At 40.7% G+C, this 19,386-nt stretch overlaps 1 protein-coding gene across 3 annotated transcripts; it reads right to left on the bottom strand.

Annotated features, from left to right (window-relative positions):
- Positions 1-175: 175 nt before the first annotated feature.
- LOC113018770 (paired amphipathic helix protein Sin3a-like) lies at positions 176-19,304 on the bottom strand. Of its 3 annotated transcripts, none has more exons than XM_026162137.1 (21): positions 19,175-19,304; positions 16,058-16,274; positions 15,049-15,234; positions 12,378-12,484; positions 11,914-12,235; positions 11,577-11,828; positions 11,295-11,447; positions 10,082-10,237; positions 9,617-9,703; positions 8,822-8,940; positions 8,294-8,519; positions 7,603-7,719; positions 7,110-7,348; positions 6,849-7,032; positions 6,018-6,597; positions 5,727-5,896; positions 5,249-5,422; positions 5,043-5,135; positions 4,502-4,596; positions 2,027-2,234; positions 176-1,467 (listed from the first exon to the last, which is right to left on the bottom strand). In XM_026162137.1, exons 1-21 carry the CDS (start codon positions 19,252-19,254, stop codon positions 1,252-1,254), a joined length of 3,981 nt encoding a protein of 1,326 aa, XP_026017922.1. In that variant the 5' UTR covers positions 19,255-19,304; the 3' UTR covers positions 176-1,251. The 3 variants fall into 3 exon arrangements, with proteins under 3 accessions (XP_026017922.1, XP_026017939.1, XP_026017932.1); XM_026162154.1 differs by lacking the exon at positions 19,175-19,304 and adding an exon at positions 18,854-19,016; XM_026162147.1 differs by lacking the exon at positions 19,175-19,304 and adding an exon at positions 16,438-17,027.
- Between the last annotated feature and the right edge of the window lie 82 nt (positions 19,305-19,386).

Raw genomic sequence — 19,386 nt, 5'->3', positions numbered from 1 at the left:
CACAAGAAAAAAAGATAGTCTTCATAGGTGGCAAAACATCACTGAACCTGTCTTACAGATTCTAACCATTTTGCTTAAATACACAAAAAGCAGACAGTACTGATGAGACTTCAGTACTATATACATATACATACACATACATACTGAACTTAAAAAAAATTATATATATAAAAAAAAAAAAAAAAAGGACAAATTGTTGCTCAGCTACATTCAATCATCTTAAAACCACGAGTGATGTCTGAAGACTAAAAGGTAGAAATACACAGAACTGATCCAATCATGTAGAAACAAAGACTTCAGGGATCACATGTTCAGCAGAACATGAGCCTTTGGTTTAAAAAAAAAAAAAAAAAAATAGGTAAAATTTTGTATTTCTTAATAAAAATTTTATTCAATTTCCAGCTAAAGACTGATTACTGTGCGCTCTGATGTACGCTACACCTCAGTGACATCTGTTTAAAAAAAACAAACAAACAAACAAAAAACCCAAAAAACTACTTTTATAAACATATTTACACAAAGTGTTTGGGCAGTCATAAGTTATTGTACTCGATACACAATGCTGGAACTAATGCCGAGCATCTACCCAGCAATCACTATAGATGTTTTTTTTAATATATAGAGTGCACCATTGCACCTTTACCACCAAAAGGGAGAACATTCACAGGCTATACAAGTTTACAGCAGGAACCCATATTAAGTTCCACGTCCACACACTTTAACAGAGGTAACTTGAACTTGTTTTTGCTACCTAAAGACAGAAGCTGAGGTCGTTTTGTTTTTATCTTCTGTAAAATGATAAGTTGCTCCTTATCAAACACTTTTCACTGTTAAGCTGCTGAGTTTTAGTTAGGAAAACCTTTACACTGAATTGCACCATGAAAACAGATGCTCTGAGTGTTTTTCCTCTGTATAGTCATTTCATGTAAAAATTTGCCTTTAACATTATAAATTGCTGCCACCCACTCAAATATACTGACAGCAAATTTTGAAAAAAAAAAAGTTCCATATTACATCTGCTGCAGAGTTTGCAGCATACGCTTTACAGACAAATTCCTGCAACAGGTGCAAAAAAAAGAAAAAAAAAAAAAGAAAAAGAAAAAAGGAAAACTTAGATCCGGTTTGGATCATGGATTGAAAAACCCTCACAAAAAGTTTGGCAACTGAATCCAGTAACGGCAGCTCTGAGAATTCATCCTTGGCAGCTTGTTGTGTGGACACGTTAACAGCCAGTTTGCTGAGACACAAGTATTACGGTGTTTTGTACTTCACCCGGTACTTGTTAATGTTGAGATAATGGAGCACCTCAGGGCTGCAAGTCGTGGTGCAGGCCAACAGGCCTTGTCCATCTCCCATGAACCACTTGCGGCTTTCAGCGGCCATGTCACTGGTCACGTGCTCCTTGGCCCAAGTATCCAGCCAGGCGTGAAAGCGTCTGTGCAGGCGTGTGTTCACAAGCTGGTGGGACTGAAAGAGATAACAGGAACACGGCACAAAGGAACGTCACAAACTGTGTGTACATGAACTGCAAGGGCTGTCCTATAGCCAAAACCGATTGCGGATGTTCTGTCAGCGATATAGGGGGGAAAGAAAAAAAACAAGAAAGACAAAAAAGAGAGAAATTTGCCAAATGTACTTGGGCGTCTTGCCCAAGTAAAGTCTGGGGGAAACAGCTATGTCTCAAAAGACTATAAAAATTATTATTTTCATATTATTCTCATCCATCGACAATTGGATACAAATCAAGTGAACGTTATCCTGTATGAGAAAAATGTGGAGTACATCATAGTACATCATAGTACCCCACATACGCTTTATAAGACTGATCTAAATTAAAACAAATAAAATAAATGAAAAATATCTTTGTACTTCTAGCCATCACAAAAAACTGCTGCATGACCACACAGGCAAATTTAAATACTTGTGGTTGTTTTATGATTACTTACCATACAATTCTAACACTGAAGCTTATTGGACAAGACTAAAACAACATGGCAAACACATGCCTCTTAATTTTCGTCCTTACCTGATGAGCCCGTGTGAGCGCTGTGTGCCTGTACATGTAATCTTCTGACTTGCAGACATAAACCATCTTGTAGGAGTTCAGCTTGAACATGCACTCCATCTTCAGCTCGCTGCTGCCGTCCTGCGACTTGTCCGAGGAGCCTTTGGTCATTCTCTCCTGTTGCAGCTGCTCCCAACCTCTCTGGCACTTCCTTATCCGTCTCAAATTCCTAAAGGCCAAAAAAGATCGAGAGCCATGAATAATACTGACCGACGCTACAGAAAATTTCTTGATTACACCACACATCAGAAGAATACATCACTTTTTTTTCTTTTTTTGTTTTTAAAACAAAAGGAAATATCCAATTTCACTTGAGAAAGTTTTATGGTACGATTTTGTGCTTGACAGTACTTACTGGTCAATTTTAAAGCCTAAGATGTAAGGTCAGAGACGATACACGTACACAAATTTAAGAACAGTATTTCCAAATTTGAGAGGACTGTCCCTTTAAAAGAATTGTAGTTTTTTTAAACCCATGCAATCCAACTCACCAAGAACCAGCGATAATTAGTTAGGGAGTCAAATCATTCGTGGGAAATGTGGATCTATAAGAGCAGCAGAGGCAGCGGTCATTTCTCTGTACAGTGCACTTCCATTGCACAGCCACATTTTTCCAAATCTTATGCTTGGCAAACAATTGGATTCATCCCGATTTTGTGCAGGCAATTTTCTTTTCTTTTCTTTTTTAAAAAAAATGCAATTATTCACCCCACCTGAATGAAAGGTTTAAATGTGTACTTACCACAGAGGGTAAAGGTGAGCGAAGACTGAAACCATGAAGCATTTTTTGCATTCAGGGCTCCACTTAAAAGACATGACAGTGAGGCCAATTTCAAGTAAAAACGGTCACATCACAAACACTAAAAAAGGAAACTGCTGCCTGACCAGATACCAAATCCAAAAAATATGAGCAGAGGGTATTTCAATGTCTTTGACCAGAGTGTCATGAAAATGAGATGAAGACCCAACAGAAGTGAAAATTGATTTTTTCTTTTTTGAGTGAGGAAAGGCCAATTATTACTATTATTATTATTATTTAAATCTCTTGTGCTGCTGATCTCTCATAGATTTGATGAAAGAAAAAAGAAGACATGATGTGGGTGAGCCCACTGAGGAAATCATAGTCAGATTTATGCAATGGGTTAAAAAAGAGAAAACTCAAGAGCTTTTTTTTTTTTTGCCTTTTTAAGAAGTTGTTTGATACGTATATGGTAATGGACAGCCATCTCAAAGTAACGAGACGAAAACAAAACCAAAAACACAAAAAACACCAAAAAAAGATGCTTCAAAAGATGTTCATGTGCAACACTCAGCCTTCACGCCTTCATGCACAGCTCTGAGGTGTCAGGAAAGAAATACACCAACATATGAGCATACAATTTAGACAATCATTTTATTTACAAACCCTACTCCTCTGTACAAGTGCTGCAGATAATGTGCTTAACCAGAGTTAAAAAACAAACAAAAAAAACCAAACAGAAAACCTAAGATCACTAATCTCTTTCAAACCAGGAAAAAAAAAAAAAAAAATCTCACTGACAACAAAAAGTTGTAACGTGAGTGCACTGCTTCCCCTGAAAATTGTTACAAACATAACACTGGGTATAACAGTTGTGAACAAGTGAACATTTGAACATTTACAGTTTCAAACAGTGATTAAGTCACATACAGGACCTTTGATCTGAATACAATCACAAAGGGCATGATAAGGAAACCATGACGTCCCTTCTCTTCTTTTAACAAAAGTTTCTCTCAATCTGTTTTTGTCAAAACATCGTAGGAAAATAAAAAGGGAACAAATCCTTGTTTTGCCTTAAGCTTTTGCATTTATCGACTTCTATTCGTGCGTCACATAATCATTCATCACTTCAGTTCAATACAATGTGAATAATCGAACTAATGATTCTTTTTCTTTTAGCACTCTAAGGGGAGAAAAGTTCAAAACCCACAATCAAGCCAAAAACCATCTATAAAAACTTTACTTACTATAAATAAAATTCCCATTAAAAGGAATCAATAAATAAATAAATTCACTTTAAAAAAAAGAAAGAAAAAAGATGATCGTGTAAAGTGCTTCCATGTGAGGCAGAGGTCACAAAACAAACTGAAGAAGTTAAATTTACGGCCAGTGAGATTCTTAGCAGGCGGACATTCAGGCACCGCGAGCACAACTAATAACTCCTCAAACTTCCTCTTACAAAAAACAGGCAGCACGCTCACATCCACACAGTTTCCTCTTTTTTTTTTTTTCTCAATTAGCTTTCAAAGTCAGGCTTGTGCTGAGGTGCCTCTGTTTCTATCTTGACAAAAATGACTTGTGTTTGGCAGCTGGTTTGGCTCGGCAACAGTTGAGTGGCTGCTCAGCTGACTAGAGCCTCGCCTCGGGACAGAAGCTTAAAGTGTGCAGACAAGAGGGAGACATGGCTGGAGCCTCACCTGGGGAGGAACACGGGCTTTTGTGCCAGATGCTCACGCAGCTCTGGGGATGAGGAATCTGAGTTCAGGTACCTGCCTACGTAGTCTGACCACTTCTGTGGAGGACAGAGCAGAACAGCAACCAACCATGTAAATAACAAAGACATACATTTAGGTTCTGTATGAAAGCAGGTTGGAGGTTATAGCCTTTAATTCTGGACCATGTGACACTCCTCAGAGTGTCGGAGGGTTTAAAATCATAGGTGCACAAATTAATAGCCAACACTAGTTTGCAGAGGTACATGTGTATGTAAACCACCAAGTACAAGGAATTTATAATACAGGAATATGATTAAAAAGTTTAAAACCAAGATGACTAGTGCTTGACTATTTATTAAATTGTAATATCAAACTATTACCTGATAACTAGTGCTATACTAAAAATTCTTGAAGGGCAAAACATATTAAGAGATACACGAAGCAATGCCACCCCAGCATCACATATACTACATGTCTACTTAATAAACTGCTGTGCACATGAAATGCATTTTGTGAGTCTTACTTCTGCCTCTGCAGGCTCATCAGAGTTTTCCTCTTCTGTATCCAGGAGCTCTACTGCCAGACTGACAGAGGCTTGGTTCTTCACAAATATCATCTGGATAAAACCAGACAACACACACAGAATTAGAAAAAAATACTGAGGGAGAAAAACAAAATAAAGTCAGCCTGTTTTAAAATATAATTATTCATTTCCGTGCTGTGTTGTACCTTGAAGCAGTTCTCATCCGGCATAAGCTGTTCTGCTTTGCGCTGGTATCCCCCCTCTGCGGTGGCCCTCGATGCCTGTGTGGGCAGTGTGCCCCCAGTGGCTTTATTGGAACTCTCGCTCAGATACAGGTCCGTCACACGCACAGACACATCATCAGTGACAAGGTGCTGGAGCTGTAAGAGTAGGTTAGTATGCAACGGGTGTGTCCACATCAGCATGTAGAATCAAAACAGCAGCACCTTCAGTGACTATAGATGCGTACATTTGATCATCGACTAGAGGCATTACTGAGTTTTGACGTGAGGAGCATGTCTATTTTATTTTCCCCCTTTTTCTTCTCCAAATTTAAGAACGAGCCTACAGCTCGCGATGCCACTCTAAGGTTAAAAATGTATTTTTTACCTTGAAGACGAGCAAATAAACAAATTGGTAAACAAATAGATGAAATAAAATGAGAAAATCTTAAAATGTGCTGACCTGCCGGACAATGCTTTGGATGAGTTTATCCATGGTGAAGGCAACGTAGGCATGGACCGTAAACATCTCCCTCAGGGAGTCCTCATACTGAGCCGGCTCCATGTTTCCATCCAAAAGATTGCGAACCATTTCCAAAAATACTGAGTAGTAGTCCTCCACATCAACATCCACTGCAGACAGAAAACACACACACAGTGAGTAATACATGGAGGAATTGAGGAGTATGACGCACCATGACTGAGAGGGTTCATAGCAAAACGTAACAGTTAAAAAAGTCAGTTTCTCACTTACTTGGCTCCTTCATCTTCAGCTGGATGGCTGGATTTTCGTTTTTCTCCCTTTTGAACCCCAACACTTCTCTTTCCCACTCTCGTTCACGAGCATCCTCTTCGATCTGCTTCTCAGCTTGCCCGTAAATTCGTAGCAAACGAGAACAGAGGATGTAGTGAAGACGAAGGAAGACATACCAGTAGTTGTTCACGTAGAACAAGTTGTAGGCATCGTCAGTTCCCCGGAGCTTCTGAGCTGCCGTGTTGCTGAACAGGAGCTTGGACTTGGTTGGGCTTCTGCCTGGCAGGCCATTGTGTTTCTTGCTGTCATCTTGATCCATCTCCGTGTCTTCGTCCTCTTCTTCCTCCTCCTCCACATCAGAGAGCTCACCTCGCTGTGCAAACAGCAGGTCGGGGATGAAGTGGTGGACTATCTGTTTGATCTTGCACTTGTCTTCTTTCTGGATGCCGACCTGTCTTTTGACGTGGTGAATGATGAGGGAAGCAGCATCCTCGAGGATCTGGCTGTCGTCGTAAGTCAGAGTCATGTGTGGGCCATTTGGTGGCGGTGTAGCAGACTCCTCTGATGCCCGCTCCTGGCGCTACAGGACAAATACAGGAGCATTTTAGACTGTAATGTTTTACGAAATTTACAGTTTAGCAAAATACATTAAAACCATTTACCTGTTGATTTTTATTTACAATTAGAGAATCATAATATATAACAAAGTGGAGCATTATTGTTTGATTCAAGGATAACTGCGGCCATAAACTTAGAATCAGTCTAGATTTATTCTGCATTTATAAATGTCAAATAACAAATAATAATATTGTTTAAAAACAATTTACTTACTTCATCATATAACATCTCAATTTCATTGAGCATGGTCTTTGAGCGTAATACTTTGGTGTCATTCTGCTTGAAGTTAATGCCTTGATGGTCAAGTGACTTCAGGTAATACTTTTCATTCTGCTCCCGCCAGATTTTGTTGAAGCCCCTTTGGGCTTCTCTCCACTCCTCATCCTTTATTTTTAATCTGAAAACAGAAGAAACAGATGTTATAAAACTGTAAAGGTGTGAGCTGAGGAGGACACACTAAAATCTAACTGTTACCTTTTTAGAACTATGGGGACGGACACAGCAGGGTTCTTCTTGAGTCCTTCAATGATGTCTTGAGCTTTGTCCCCATATATCCGCTGGATGGCTTTGCGGTGAATGACCTCTGAGGAGCCACCCATTGTGTTGTCCAGCTTGAAGCGTAGCTGCTCTTCTGCTGACATACGAGAGAGCCGTCGCTGCACTGTCTCGAGGGCTCGGATTGTGGCAAGGTTGGTCTCCAACACAATATCCAGCTACAAAAGGAACAATCACATTCAAATGAATAATTTCAACAGAACCAGATTTTGAAATGGGCACCTGGACAGTTCATGTGGTGTGAGATCTTTTCCTGTGGTTTTTTGACTCCTGAGCAAATCGCATCACACAGACATTTATGTAAAAGATACATATTATGTAAAAGAACCTCCATTATTCCATCTTCTTAACCTCTTCTACATCCAAGGGTCTTATTTTCATTTGGAGCGTGGGTGGACTGAGTATGTTTTACCTCAAAGCGCTCATCTTCACATCTGTAAATGTGTTCCTCATATTGTGTCTTCTTGGAGCTCACAAATGTGGAGTCCTCAGACCATGAAGGAAATGACACCCATGTGTCATTCAAAACCTGCAACAGGATGTTACACCATGCAGTGAAAACACATTATTGTGACTCTAAATATGAGATGCATTTCATATTTATGTAGCAGTAAAATAAAAATGCATGAAACTTAATGTAGTTAAAAATGTCTTGATTGTGTGGTGAAACACTGGGTTCAATAACATCAGTTGATCAAAGAAATCACTCATTATCTAAATTTAAATGGCTAGTTACAGCCAAAAACAGTTCATGTAGTTTATAAAATTAAAAATATGTTTTTCAGTAAGCAGATCATATCCTAACTTATTATCTAGACACTTAAACATAATAAGGTAACATTAAATGTAGCCAAACAGTTCAATGATCGCTAACACTTCCACCAACTCACTGATCGACTAAGAACAAGATTGCTGGCATCTGCTGTCTGCTCAAGCCATATTTAACTACAGGTACCATCTGAACTTTACATCAGTTTCTGCTCCAGAGCACCCTGTGTGGGCCAAATACATTTGTTGTTGTACCTGGTGGCCCGAGGACAAAGGATAAAATGTACACTGTAAGACAAATACCTTTATTAAACCGAATTCCTTTAACGACTCACCTCTCTGCACAGCGGTGTTCTTCCTGTGCATTTGGGCTGCTGGAAACTCTTTGGCAGCGCTCTATAGCTGGACCCCAGCTTCTTGCAGGAAGAGTAGTCGATTTCCATGGCGATACCCTCTGTGGCACGCTCCTTGGGTAAACTCTCTGCATGGCTCGACTCTCCGTGACTGGACTCTCGGTAGCCCAAGAAGTTTTTAAACCATGTAAAAAGCTCGGGGAATTTTCTGTCAGTCATGGCACAACATATGTGAAATACAGAGTTATTGGTGCGGTTAGGGTTTAAATGTTAGCAACATATTTCAAACAAATGCAGGTGGTTTACTGGTTTACATTTGGGTGATTAAAGTTTCATTATGTAATGTTATGTATCAAAACTGTTTGATTTCAACTCAAATCTGACTTATTGGCAAGAAGAAGAAGAAGAAGAAGATAAAAACTCAAGAATTACGTACTGAACCAGTCAGTTACAAAATTGGACTACAGGTATGCCCCATTCAGTACCTAAAAACTGTATGTTTAAACTCACCCAAGAAATGGGATAACTAACTGGACCAGCTCAGTGCGTGAAATGACTTCCTGGTTGAAGATGTGCAAGCAGCGTAGGAAGTTGTCATATGCCTCAGAGCTTCGAAGAGCCTTCTTTACCTGTTAAAGTGTTTGCAGCCATGACAAATAAAGCAAAATGAGATTTAGGCTACGTCCACACGTACCCGGGTATTTTTGAAAACGCAGATTTTTCTATGCGTTTGCACCTTTCGTCCACACGTAAACTGCGTTTTCGGTCACTGAAAACGGAGATTTCTAAAAACGCCTGCCAGGGTGGATATTTTCGAAAACTCAGTTTTTGCGTTTACATGTGGACGAGAAAAACGGAGAAAACGCAGCGTCAAAGGTGTGCGCCTTTTGTGACGTCACACTTTGCGCCACGTTATTGTTTCGGTGAAATGAATTTCTACAATACTGTTACTTGTACTCTCTGCAGTGTTTAAATGCTTACATATACACACACCGTTACTGTCCCTCCACACATAGGACTGGGTTCTGCTTCTATGCCCCATCTTTGTTTACCATTTCCCACCGAGGCTTCTAGACTTCTGATTGGTCAACATTTCTACATGGTTAGGAATATATCGCCACCTGTTGCTTTGGCATGTTCCTAGCAGCGTTTTCCTTCATTTCTGCCTTTACGTGTGGACGGGATTATTTTTTAAAACGAAAAATCTCAGTTTTCAAAAATACCCGTGTACGTGTGGACGTAGCCTTATTTTCATCACAGATCAGTGCAAGTCTTTATACAAACACTCAAAATGACAATACTGACCTTCTCGAAGAACATCGTTTCAGTGCTGGTGCTGTGTTTGCTCACGTCACTCATGCCATGGTCCTTCCCTGTTATTTTAGGTTTCTTCTGCAATGGTGTAAAGAGATGTTGACTGTTGGAGGCCCTCATATCTCTGAGTCTTGGGTAGATTTTACTAACCCTAATTGCCAGTTTGTCTGATGAACTTGGGTTGTACTACTAACACAATCTAATAAACATGTTCTGTAGTAAATCCTCTTTTTATGAAATTACAGATGTTTTGCTTTTGTCAAAACTGTCTGGGGGCTGATATCTGGAGTCAATGTATTGTCCATACTTCTTAATTGTAGGCTTTCACTGATTGAAACAAAAAAGGCCTGTTTCCCCCTACATGTAATGCATACAAAATACATGAAATATTACCTTTCTGGTTTAAAGTACAAACAGCTGAATATATGCAGAGTCAGAGAGTAGATGGTTACATACCTTGACAGGTGGTGTGGTACCCACGCCTGAGGGTCTCCTGATTGGAAGGCCGTTCTGGCTCAGTCTCTGTTTGTTGTTCAGGAAGTGTCTCTTTACTGTGCCACCATGATCATTACGGACGGACTCTGCCCTGTCTGGTGTTGCTTTGCTCAGTAGCTAAAAAAAAGGGCAATACACATGATCTCAACAAAGCAAGACAACAAAATTAACAGTATGCAAAGAGAATTATGTAACAGGGCTCGCAAAATCGCTAGCCCGATGTCCCGGAGCTAGCGATATCTCCAGTCGGGCGACCAAAATCTATCTCAGCCCCGCCCGTTGGGTTATCATATAGCGGGGCGGGGCTGAGATAGATTTTGGTCGCCCGACTGGAGATATCGCTAGCTCCGGGACATCGGGCTAGCGATTTTGCAAGCCCTGTGTAAATACCATTGATTCGATTAAGTGAACCAGTGCTTTTCCTTCCAAGCTCTATTTTTATGCTTCAGTTCTACCGGAGTAGTGATGTGTGATTCTGAGCTAAAAATAATGCATCATACACTGGGCCTCTGTGCACCTATTGTGTGACTCAAGCCCTTTAGCACCAGCTCCTCAAACCAACTCTCTTCTGCTTGTTTTGCACAAACACTGTAAAAACAAAAGAAAACTGTAAACATACTAAAAAGCAGTTCTGTGGAGTTGAAGCTGATTGTAGTTACTAAGAGCTCATAAGTCCCTCAGCAGCTTTCTGTCAGAAATGTGCCTCCTGAAAGCAGGAAGCCAAACGCAAGAATAGCATATAACAGCTAATGAGTTTTCAGAATAAAACACTATCTGCACTGTGAGAAATCTTATGAAGGACAGAACAAAACCTTGCAACAACCTAGACCTGAGCTTAGTGAATTCCCTACGCTCGAAACAGTATTCGGGAATATTTTTGGAAGCACGGATGCACCGTCCAGATCTTTAAAGACCTGGAGAATCCACACCAAGGTGCACCAAAGCTGATCTGCCAACACGTGGTGGCCCAACACAATACTACAATACTTTATGCTGGTTTCTCTTTTAACTTGGCACCCATCTGTAAATCAATTTCATATCCAATGCAAACAAGTGGTTTTAAGGAAAAGATCAAAAGACAGACAGTTACAAGGATCCAGTAACTCCTAGTCATACCACGTATATTTGCAGGGACGTTTAATAAAATAATTGACCGTGATGTCTGGAGACTCACCACTGAGCTGTTGGCATCAGGCAGGAACTGCCCGAACTCTGAGAGCAGGTCCTCTTGGTTCTTGAAAAGTCTTGCAACTTGAGTGTAAACCTCCTGTTCAGTCAGTGCTGGGGTGTAGTTTCCTCCAGCTTCTTTAGCATTTCGCTGTTCCTTCTAAAAATATATATTTTTATAAATATACAAGATATGATATAATTAAAATTTACTTTCATGTTTATTTTTGCAGCTGCATATATCTTATAATATCTTAATAACAGTTTAATGCTGTGTATATTTCCTTGCCTGGTATGTGTGCAGGATTTCCAGGAAAGCTTTGTAGATGTCTGGCTGACCTTGGAAGCGATTTTTGATCTTGTTGACATAATTTATAGCATGGTTGAACTCCACGGGTTGGTTGTTTTGGATAGGTGGCCCACTGGATGGTGTGCTGCTGACAGGAGTGTGGGACTGAACTGAAGGAGAGCGGGGCGAGGCGTAAGATGGGATAGATGGATTGGGTTGGCTGGTGGGTGTATGGGCTGGAGACTGAATTGGCTGTTTAGAAGAACAACAAGTGAAAAAGGTCATTTAATGCATCTGTCATACTAGATGTAAACAAATAAAGAACATCGTTATCTACCTTGCTGGTTTTATTTGGAGCAGGCTGGGCAGGGATAAGTGGTTGGGTGGTAGTAGTGAGTGAGCCAGCCTGTGGCAGACTCTGGTGCTGGTGGTGGCTGGGGGCAGGCTGGCTGGGTGCTCCACTTGCAGGGATGTTCTGAACAGAAACACCGTGTGGTGTGATGTAGTGGATCTGATTTGGCGTGGTCACATTGACTAGATCGTTGGTTTGAACTTCAATCTTGTATCCAGGTGGCAAGAAAGTATTGAAACCCATGATGAGGTCTGGGTGGCCCTTGAAAAGCTGAGACACACGGTTGATGACTCCAGGAGTGTCAATGCTGTAGTAACAGAACAAGTTTTGGTACTTTAGTTTCTGAAACACTGTTATTTGGGTTCATAGAGATCACTTAGGTGTCATGGTAAAATACCAGTTTTTCTTATCAGATGTTAAGAAAAACTGGCAATAAAACAAAAACTCACCTCTGCGACTTGAACTCTTTCATGATATCAAGGAAGTCATTATAAACTTGAGGTTGATTCCCAAACTGCAGTTTTACTTGATCCAAATAAGACAAGGCATCTTCAACCTACAAAAAGAGAATGGAGAAGATTGTCAGATGATCACCACCAAAATGGCAAGACAGGGCAAAGGCAGAGAACTTGTCCCGCTGGTGCTCAGAAAACAACCTGAAGCTGAACATCTTTAAAACAAAAGAGCTCATAATGGACTTCAGGAGGCACGGACATTCCTCTGTTATTATAAATGGAAAATGGGTGGAATCTGTCTCCACCTTCAGGTTTCTGGGCACCCACATCTCCAATGATCTCATCAGGACCCACAACACCAACGCCTGGGTAAAGAAGGCCCAACAGCGGCTGTCCTGAGGATGAATAATCTGGACCAGAAACGGCTGCTGGCCTTCTACCGCTCCTCAGTGGAGAGCGTGCTCTCCTACTGCCTGGGTGTTTTGTACGCATGGGCCACTACTGAGAACAGTAAGGCTGTGGAGAGGGTAATTAACACCCTATGCCACCTTTCTGAGCCTCCTGTCTCAGAAAAACCAGGGCCATCACAGGTGACCCCTTGGACCCCGCCCACCACCCGTTTGACCCTCTGCCCAGTGGTCGGTGCCTCAGGACAATCAGGTCCCACACCTCCAGACCCACTAACAGGCCCCCGCCTCACCAATCTGAGACATGGTCTGAGTAACCGTCAACACTCAGGCCACTCACATATGGACCCTATTCAGATCGAGTCTTTTCTTTGCACTACCTCCAGTCACTATGCTCTCCATTGTGTGCCCTTCTATTGTTTTGTACATATTCCTCTAGTTTGACTCTTCTGTTTGCTATTCATTCCTGATATCGTTGCTATGTATATTTTTTTATCCTGCACAGTTGGCATTGGAGCACCCATTATTTATTGTACAGTAGGGCTGCCACGATTAGTCGACTATCAAAATCGTCGACAACTGATTTAATAGTCGACGCGTCGTTTGAAGCTTTGTAAGATCCCAAAAGACGCAGGAATAAGTAGTAGGATTTAAGAGTGTAATAACGGATTTAAACAGAAGATGGCAGCACTGCATGTACAAGGATGCCAGCTGCCGTTAAACCCCGAAGAAGAAGAAGCTGTGTCCCAGAATTCATAGCGTGGCCCAGCTCAGTTTCCAAAAATGGCGGCAGCTAGTTAGTTTTAATATTACTCTTATTATTCTTTCTGGGTCACAAAATAAACGTTTAACATATTTTCAGGCGAGAATGTAGCTTTGTAAACCTCAAATATCTGCTCAGTTTATCAGGACGCCACATATTTTCAAAAGCACTCCGACGTTTTCGGAGACATCTGTTACCCACCAGCTCGATAGCTAGCCGGAGACAAGGCTCACTAGAACCGGTGAGAACACCGGACTCCCGAAAAATTGTTTTCAAACCTACCGCCGTCTTTTGCTACTCAGGTTAAACATGATATATAAGTCACTTAGATAACTTAAAATGTTATTGTTTGGCTTTTTTTTTAGTATTTTATTTGTTCCTGAGTAAATCGGTTTGGCTGAGATTAAAGTAATTGCAAAAATAATCGGTGACTAGTTGACTATCAAAATAATCATTTGTGGCAGCCCTATTGTACAGGTACAATGAAAATATAAGGGCTACTCTATTCTAAAATGGCAAAATCATATAAAGCTGCTCAACTATACCAAAAACTTAATGATTGACTAAATTAACTAAACATTAACTTTAAATATAATTCCATTGAAAAACAAAAATCAATTGAAAAGAAGTGCCCTGACTAGGCTTTGTTTTCTGCAACAGCTGATTTTCACTGGACCGAAAAATACACTGGGATATATGATAACAAGGTGGCAAAAGACTTATGTGTCCCAGAAGACCCGAACAGAAGACTCAATATTGACTCAACTGTGCAGATGTGTTACCTGCTGTGCATCACCCAATGTGGTCTAGGTATATGACTTCAAAGGCGTAGAGACAAAGGTCGCTGCAGGCAATTTTTAATAATCCTTTAACAGCGTCAACCTTCAAAAATATTGTGAATTTTTAGCTCCATGTCTATAATCTCTCATCTTGCTGTATTAACCAGGGACTTTGAGCTTTTAGAGAAGGGGGAAAAATGCTCACTGGTGAAAAGGGAAGTGGTGCACTTGATTATAAGGGAGAGGGAGAGAGAGAAAAGATGTCCATGTAGCAAAAATGAATGTTAAAAGTAATTGTTTCATCTGATTTCTTTTAAACTGCTGGAAGCCACAGCGGTAATTAATTTGGCATTAAAATCCGACTAATCGCCCAACCATATAAGTTGATAAGTAGAAAAGGTTTAGGATGTTGATGAAAAGATATATATAACAAGCACGCCAGCTTCAAGACTATTTCCCTTTTTAGCCGTTGTCTATTGGACTTTGTTCACCTCTAACGAAGGGTGAACAATGTGTATGTATCTGAATGCCTCCTGTGTAGAAAGATGATGCTTGTTGCTGCTCTACAAAACATACTCCTCACTCTGTCCTTTCAGCATGCAGACACAATGTAATTTTAAAGGCATTCGCTTTTTGCCTTTGTGCACTTGGGATGAACAGCTGTTTTGGTTTATTCTGGTCCTCATGTTTTCATATATGTGGTGATGTACAGATACCTTCAGCCGCTGAAATTGCTGCTGTCCTGTGGCTGAAGGCATGGGTGCAGGTGGATGAACATGACCTTGGACCACTGCAGGGCCCTGTGACGGCACTGCTAGAGCGTGTGAGTGAGGACCAACGTGTGGTGCTGTATTGTTGTGTCCATGCCCATGTCCACTTGTGCTCTGAGGCATTGCAGAAACCTTTGAGGAACAAATAGATATTTTATATAATATAGACATTTAGACAAGATTAACCATGTCACTAGCAGTATTGTAAATATTACAGATTACATTCTTGCAAAATAAAGGTAAAGAAAATCAAATCAAAATGACACCTACTTCTTAAACACATTGTTAAATAATATAATATATATAATAGGGCTGCTCAATTAATCGAATTTTAATCACGATTACGATCTGGGCTTTCAACGATCATTATAAATGACTGAGTCGATTATTAGCACCTCCCTCGTGCTTTACTCTCGCGCTGCTCCGTGTGGCAAATCGAGCGCACCTCTCTGCATTTCGAACACGTGTCACAACAATTAAGAGGACCCGAGGGAAGCTCCGAAAGCTAAGCAGAAGTTATTTGGAGAGGAGAGTGACTGCTGTTGGTTGAAAAGAGAGGTAAAAAAAAACTTCAGTGGTGTGGAAACATTATGGGTTGGCGGAGTCAGACGTGGATCAAGTAGACATAGTGTGTAAACTTTGCTACAGTGTCGTAGCTGCACCACAGAGCAACACTGCAAAGTTCACTAAACATAGATGTTTACATTTTTCATTTATTTTTTATATTGCAAACATTTGCACTGTTATCAGTATTTGCACACTATTTTATATTATTTTTTGACCATCTTTAAAGTCATTATTCAATACATTGTTATTGTTAAATAAATATCGTCAAATAATCGAGATCTCAATTTCAGTGAAAATAATCGTGATTATAATTTTTGCCATAATCGAGCAGCCCTAATATATATATAATATAAACACTTCTTCAGGTATCTGTGCAGATTTATCATACCTGGTAGCCCTGGGGAAGAGAGTACTGGATGCTGGTCGATGGCTGCATCTTGTCTGCAGGTGCCTCTATTACAGTAGGGGCCGGGGCAAGGGCCCGGTGCTGGAAGTTTTCTGTAATTCCTTGTATTTGAGGTCGGCGTAATAACTGCTGCTGAGGCGCAAGTATTGGTTCCTGGTCCTCCACACGCCTCTTCATTATATACACATAGTCAAAAGGGCTAGAGGGGGGTAAACAACAATGGACAATTTACAAGCTGTTAGCATTTGCCAATTTTTTTTTTTTTTTAAACACACCCACATTTTATTTGTGTGTGTGTGTGTGTGTGTGTGTGTGTGTGTGTGTGTATGTGTATATATATATATATATAAAATGCAACTTACAAATGGAAACTGCAACATGCTGATTAGCATTTTTCTCTCTGGCTAGCTGATTGATTTAGACAGTGATCTCCAAAGCGGTCTAACATACCACTGCATGTGATTAAATAGATAATAAACTGGCCTGCATTGTTTTAACAGTGACAACAACAGTAAGTACTCATTCATTCACAATGGTCAAATTAAATTTGAGTTTCACAACTCAAGCAAAACTTTTCTCACAAGTGTCACACAGATAGGTAATGGCAACAAATATTAGGACAATTGTTGCAAAGTGGCTTAAGAGCTGGGCTTTAAGCAGTGGCTTCCAAACAACACTCCTTTGACATAATTAAGCTCCGAATGTGACACCAATCTGTTTTGCTTCATTGTGCTTCCTCAGTGTACACAGAGGCTTTACAGGACTTAGGTTAAACCCAATGATATTTGGTGGTCTTCTGAGAGAACTAACAGTGGTGTGAAAACACACCTTCTTTGACAGATATAGTCTGTGTACATTTTTTGGCTGAATAGTCCTGATTTAACTGATAGATTAATTCATCAACCATTACAGTGACATATTTTAATTAACTTAAATAATTCTGTATTTATTTATTACTGAGTTATTATAATAAAAACAAATGCAGATACCAACGCACTCCACCATAAAAGTAGTAGTAGAAAAAAAACAAAGCTATGAGCAAAAGTGATTATTTAAGGTTGTCCGTAAATAGACATGCCATCATGTTCAGCAGACTGACTGTGGCGGCTGGCTAGGGGCCGTCTTTCAAAAGACATTAAGACAGAGTGACGCTGCCAGAGCTGTCATTGAGTCGACTCAGTGAGACAAATGATAATGATAACGTTCAATGCACATGTATTATGTGCATTTTTTTTCTCCTGTAATATTTTTTTTTATAACACAGGTACAAACCTATTGGTTATGCCATTCATTCTCCTGTAAGCATTCGTCGCATGTAAGACTTTAAGCATATGCGAACACCGCCGATGACTAGACTTTAAGTTAATATTTTTACGTTTTATTTGTATATTTTACAACTTAAAAAATACACGGGGGTGTGGAAAAAACACGTTTGAGAAAACGTAACAAGTTAAACTTGTAGCTGCAAGCACAGTGCCCACCATGAGTATACAGTAAAGAAATTTATCGACGGTTCCTAAGCAAACGTCACCGCATTTGCTAAGAGGAGAGGAGACATTGTGCCTCACTGCCGCGCACAACCAATTTCGGAAAACACGGTGACTGAGCGTACGGTCTTCATTCGCCGAGATCGTGTCTGTAGCGTATCCAGCTTCAGAATTTCTATGCCGAAGCGCTACGCAAATACGGCAGATAGTAAATTGTGTCGAAACTGATTAAGTAGGACTAAAAGAAACTTGAAATTTCGCCGACAGTCAACGTTTTGCAGGCATGTAGGCGCTGTCTCTCTCTTGCTGGCTGTAGCCCTGCCGTATCCCCTCCCCCTCTCTCCCAAACACCGAGCTTGTAAGGCTATCGGTTTTCGGTGAGCTGACCGCTTTCGCTAGTCAGATGGCTGACGTTGACTTCAGTTCTAGCTTCAAAGTTATGTGGAAAGCAAGTTACCCTCTGCTTCGTGCAGACTGACAGTTAAATGTTAGAGAAAAAACCGGAACATATCAGTTTGTCACAGCCGGGTCTTCGTTAACAGCCCTCAGTAAACGGGAGTCTAAGTAAAACATTAGACGAGCAAAACATACTGGCTACCTGACGTTACCCTTGCCGTTGGGTAGAAGACGTCGAAAAGAAAACAGCCATGCCTAATCGCATCAGATAACGCGGCAACACAGTCGGTGGCTTAGTTTGTAGCGTACGGGGTACCGGTACAATTGGGGCAGTTGAATTAAGTTTCATGGTCAGTAATTAATTTGGCTATGCTAGGTGGTTAGCTCAAGAAGAACACCAGCTAGCCAACAAGCTAACACTTCGCACAGCTAATGCAAATGTCGCATAAACGGCAAGTTAAGCTAGAAGTTGCAAAAATGATTTTTTTTCCTCCCAGCCAAAACTACTTATCTGTCAGTTACGTTACTTTGACATCACCCCGATCCAGCAATAAAAATCAGTTGTAGCAAGAACAAACTGTGATCAAAAATACATGTTGTCAGGTTAGCCTGTAAGCTAGTTCATGGTCGCCGCTCTTAGATTGCTAACCTAACCAGCGACTTGGTTCCACTGACTTGTCGACACTGCAAGCTAACGCAACCGCAAATAAACTCCCACACTATTCTGCTATAACACTAAACTACACCAGCAACAGAAAGTAATCCGCGTTGGCTCACTATTTGGAGACTAGACAAGGTTATTTAGTAGCTAACTGATTGCTATGTTAGCACAACAACCAACCCCCCTCATCACTACAGACTCTCCGGCTAGCCAGCTAACACCACTTTAACTTACCTCGGGGAACCGCCACCAGCAACAACTTGACCCACCAGTGGAAGGGATCTCGACCAACACGCCGCTACTCGTGCATTCACCCGACAGTGGAAAAAAAGCGAAGTTTTAAGAAGTAGCCGTAATTGGAAATGTGGAAAATCAAACTGGCCGTAGTGGCTACGTCGCTAACAACAGTGTGTGTGTGAAGCGCTGTTCCTTGAACATAGAGGTGTGTCTATTGGGAAGGGCGGGTTGGTCTCCTCCCAGTTTGAACCGGGATTGGTCAGCACTACAGAATGAAAACAAATACAGTTAAGGCTGTGGGCCAGGCCTGTACCATACCTTTGGTTAAAGGCGTCTATGGTCATGCCAAGTGCAGGGTCATCAGCATGCCATGGACGGCAGCACGCCTTCCATGGCATTACGTGTACGGCACAATATACTGAATTCAACAGATAAGCTCAGTAACTTTCTTGTCAGTTACAATGACTAACGTATACAGTTAGTGCATTTAATAAGTATTTATTTGCACTGATATTTAGGCTTATATATGT

This window comes from Astatotilapia calliptera, chromosome 1, assembly GCF_900246225.1.
Source record: "Astatotilapia calliptera chromosome 1, fAstCal1.2, whole genome shotgun sequence".
NCBI classification, from domain to species: domain Eukaryota; kingdom Metazoa; phylum Chordata; class Actinopteri; order Cichliformes; family Cichlidae; genus Astatotilapia; species Astatotilapia calliptera.
This window is presented reverse-complemented; position numbering and strand designations above follow the sequence as displayed.

Bases quoted from the DNA above. Each gene is read 5' to 3' on its own strand.
- LOC113018770 (XM_026162137.1), bottom strand. From the start codon at position 19,254: ATGCCATGGAAGGCGTGCTGCCGTCCATGGCATGCTGATGACCCTGCA. The intron at 7,349-7,602 runs GTAAAACATACT...TTCCTTTTGTAG, and splicing joins GTGAAGATGAGCGCTTTGAG to CTGGATATTGTGTTGGAGAC. The intron at 1,468-2,026 runs GTAAGGACGAAA...TATCTCTTTCAG, and splicing joins CGCTCACACGGGCTCATCAG to TCCCACCAGCTTGTGAACAC.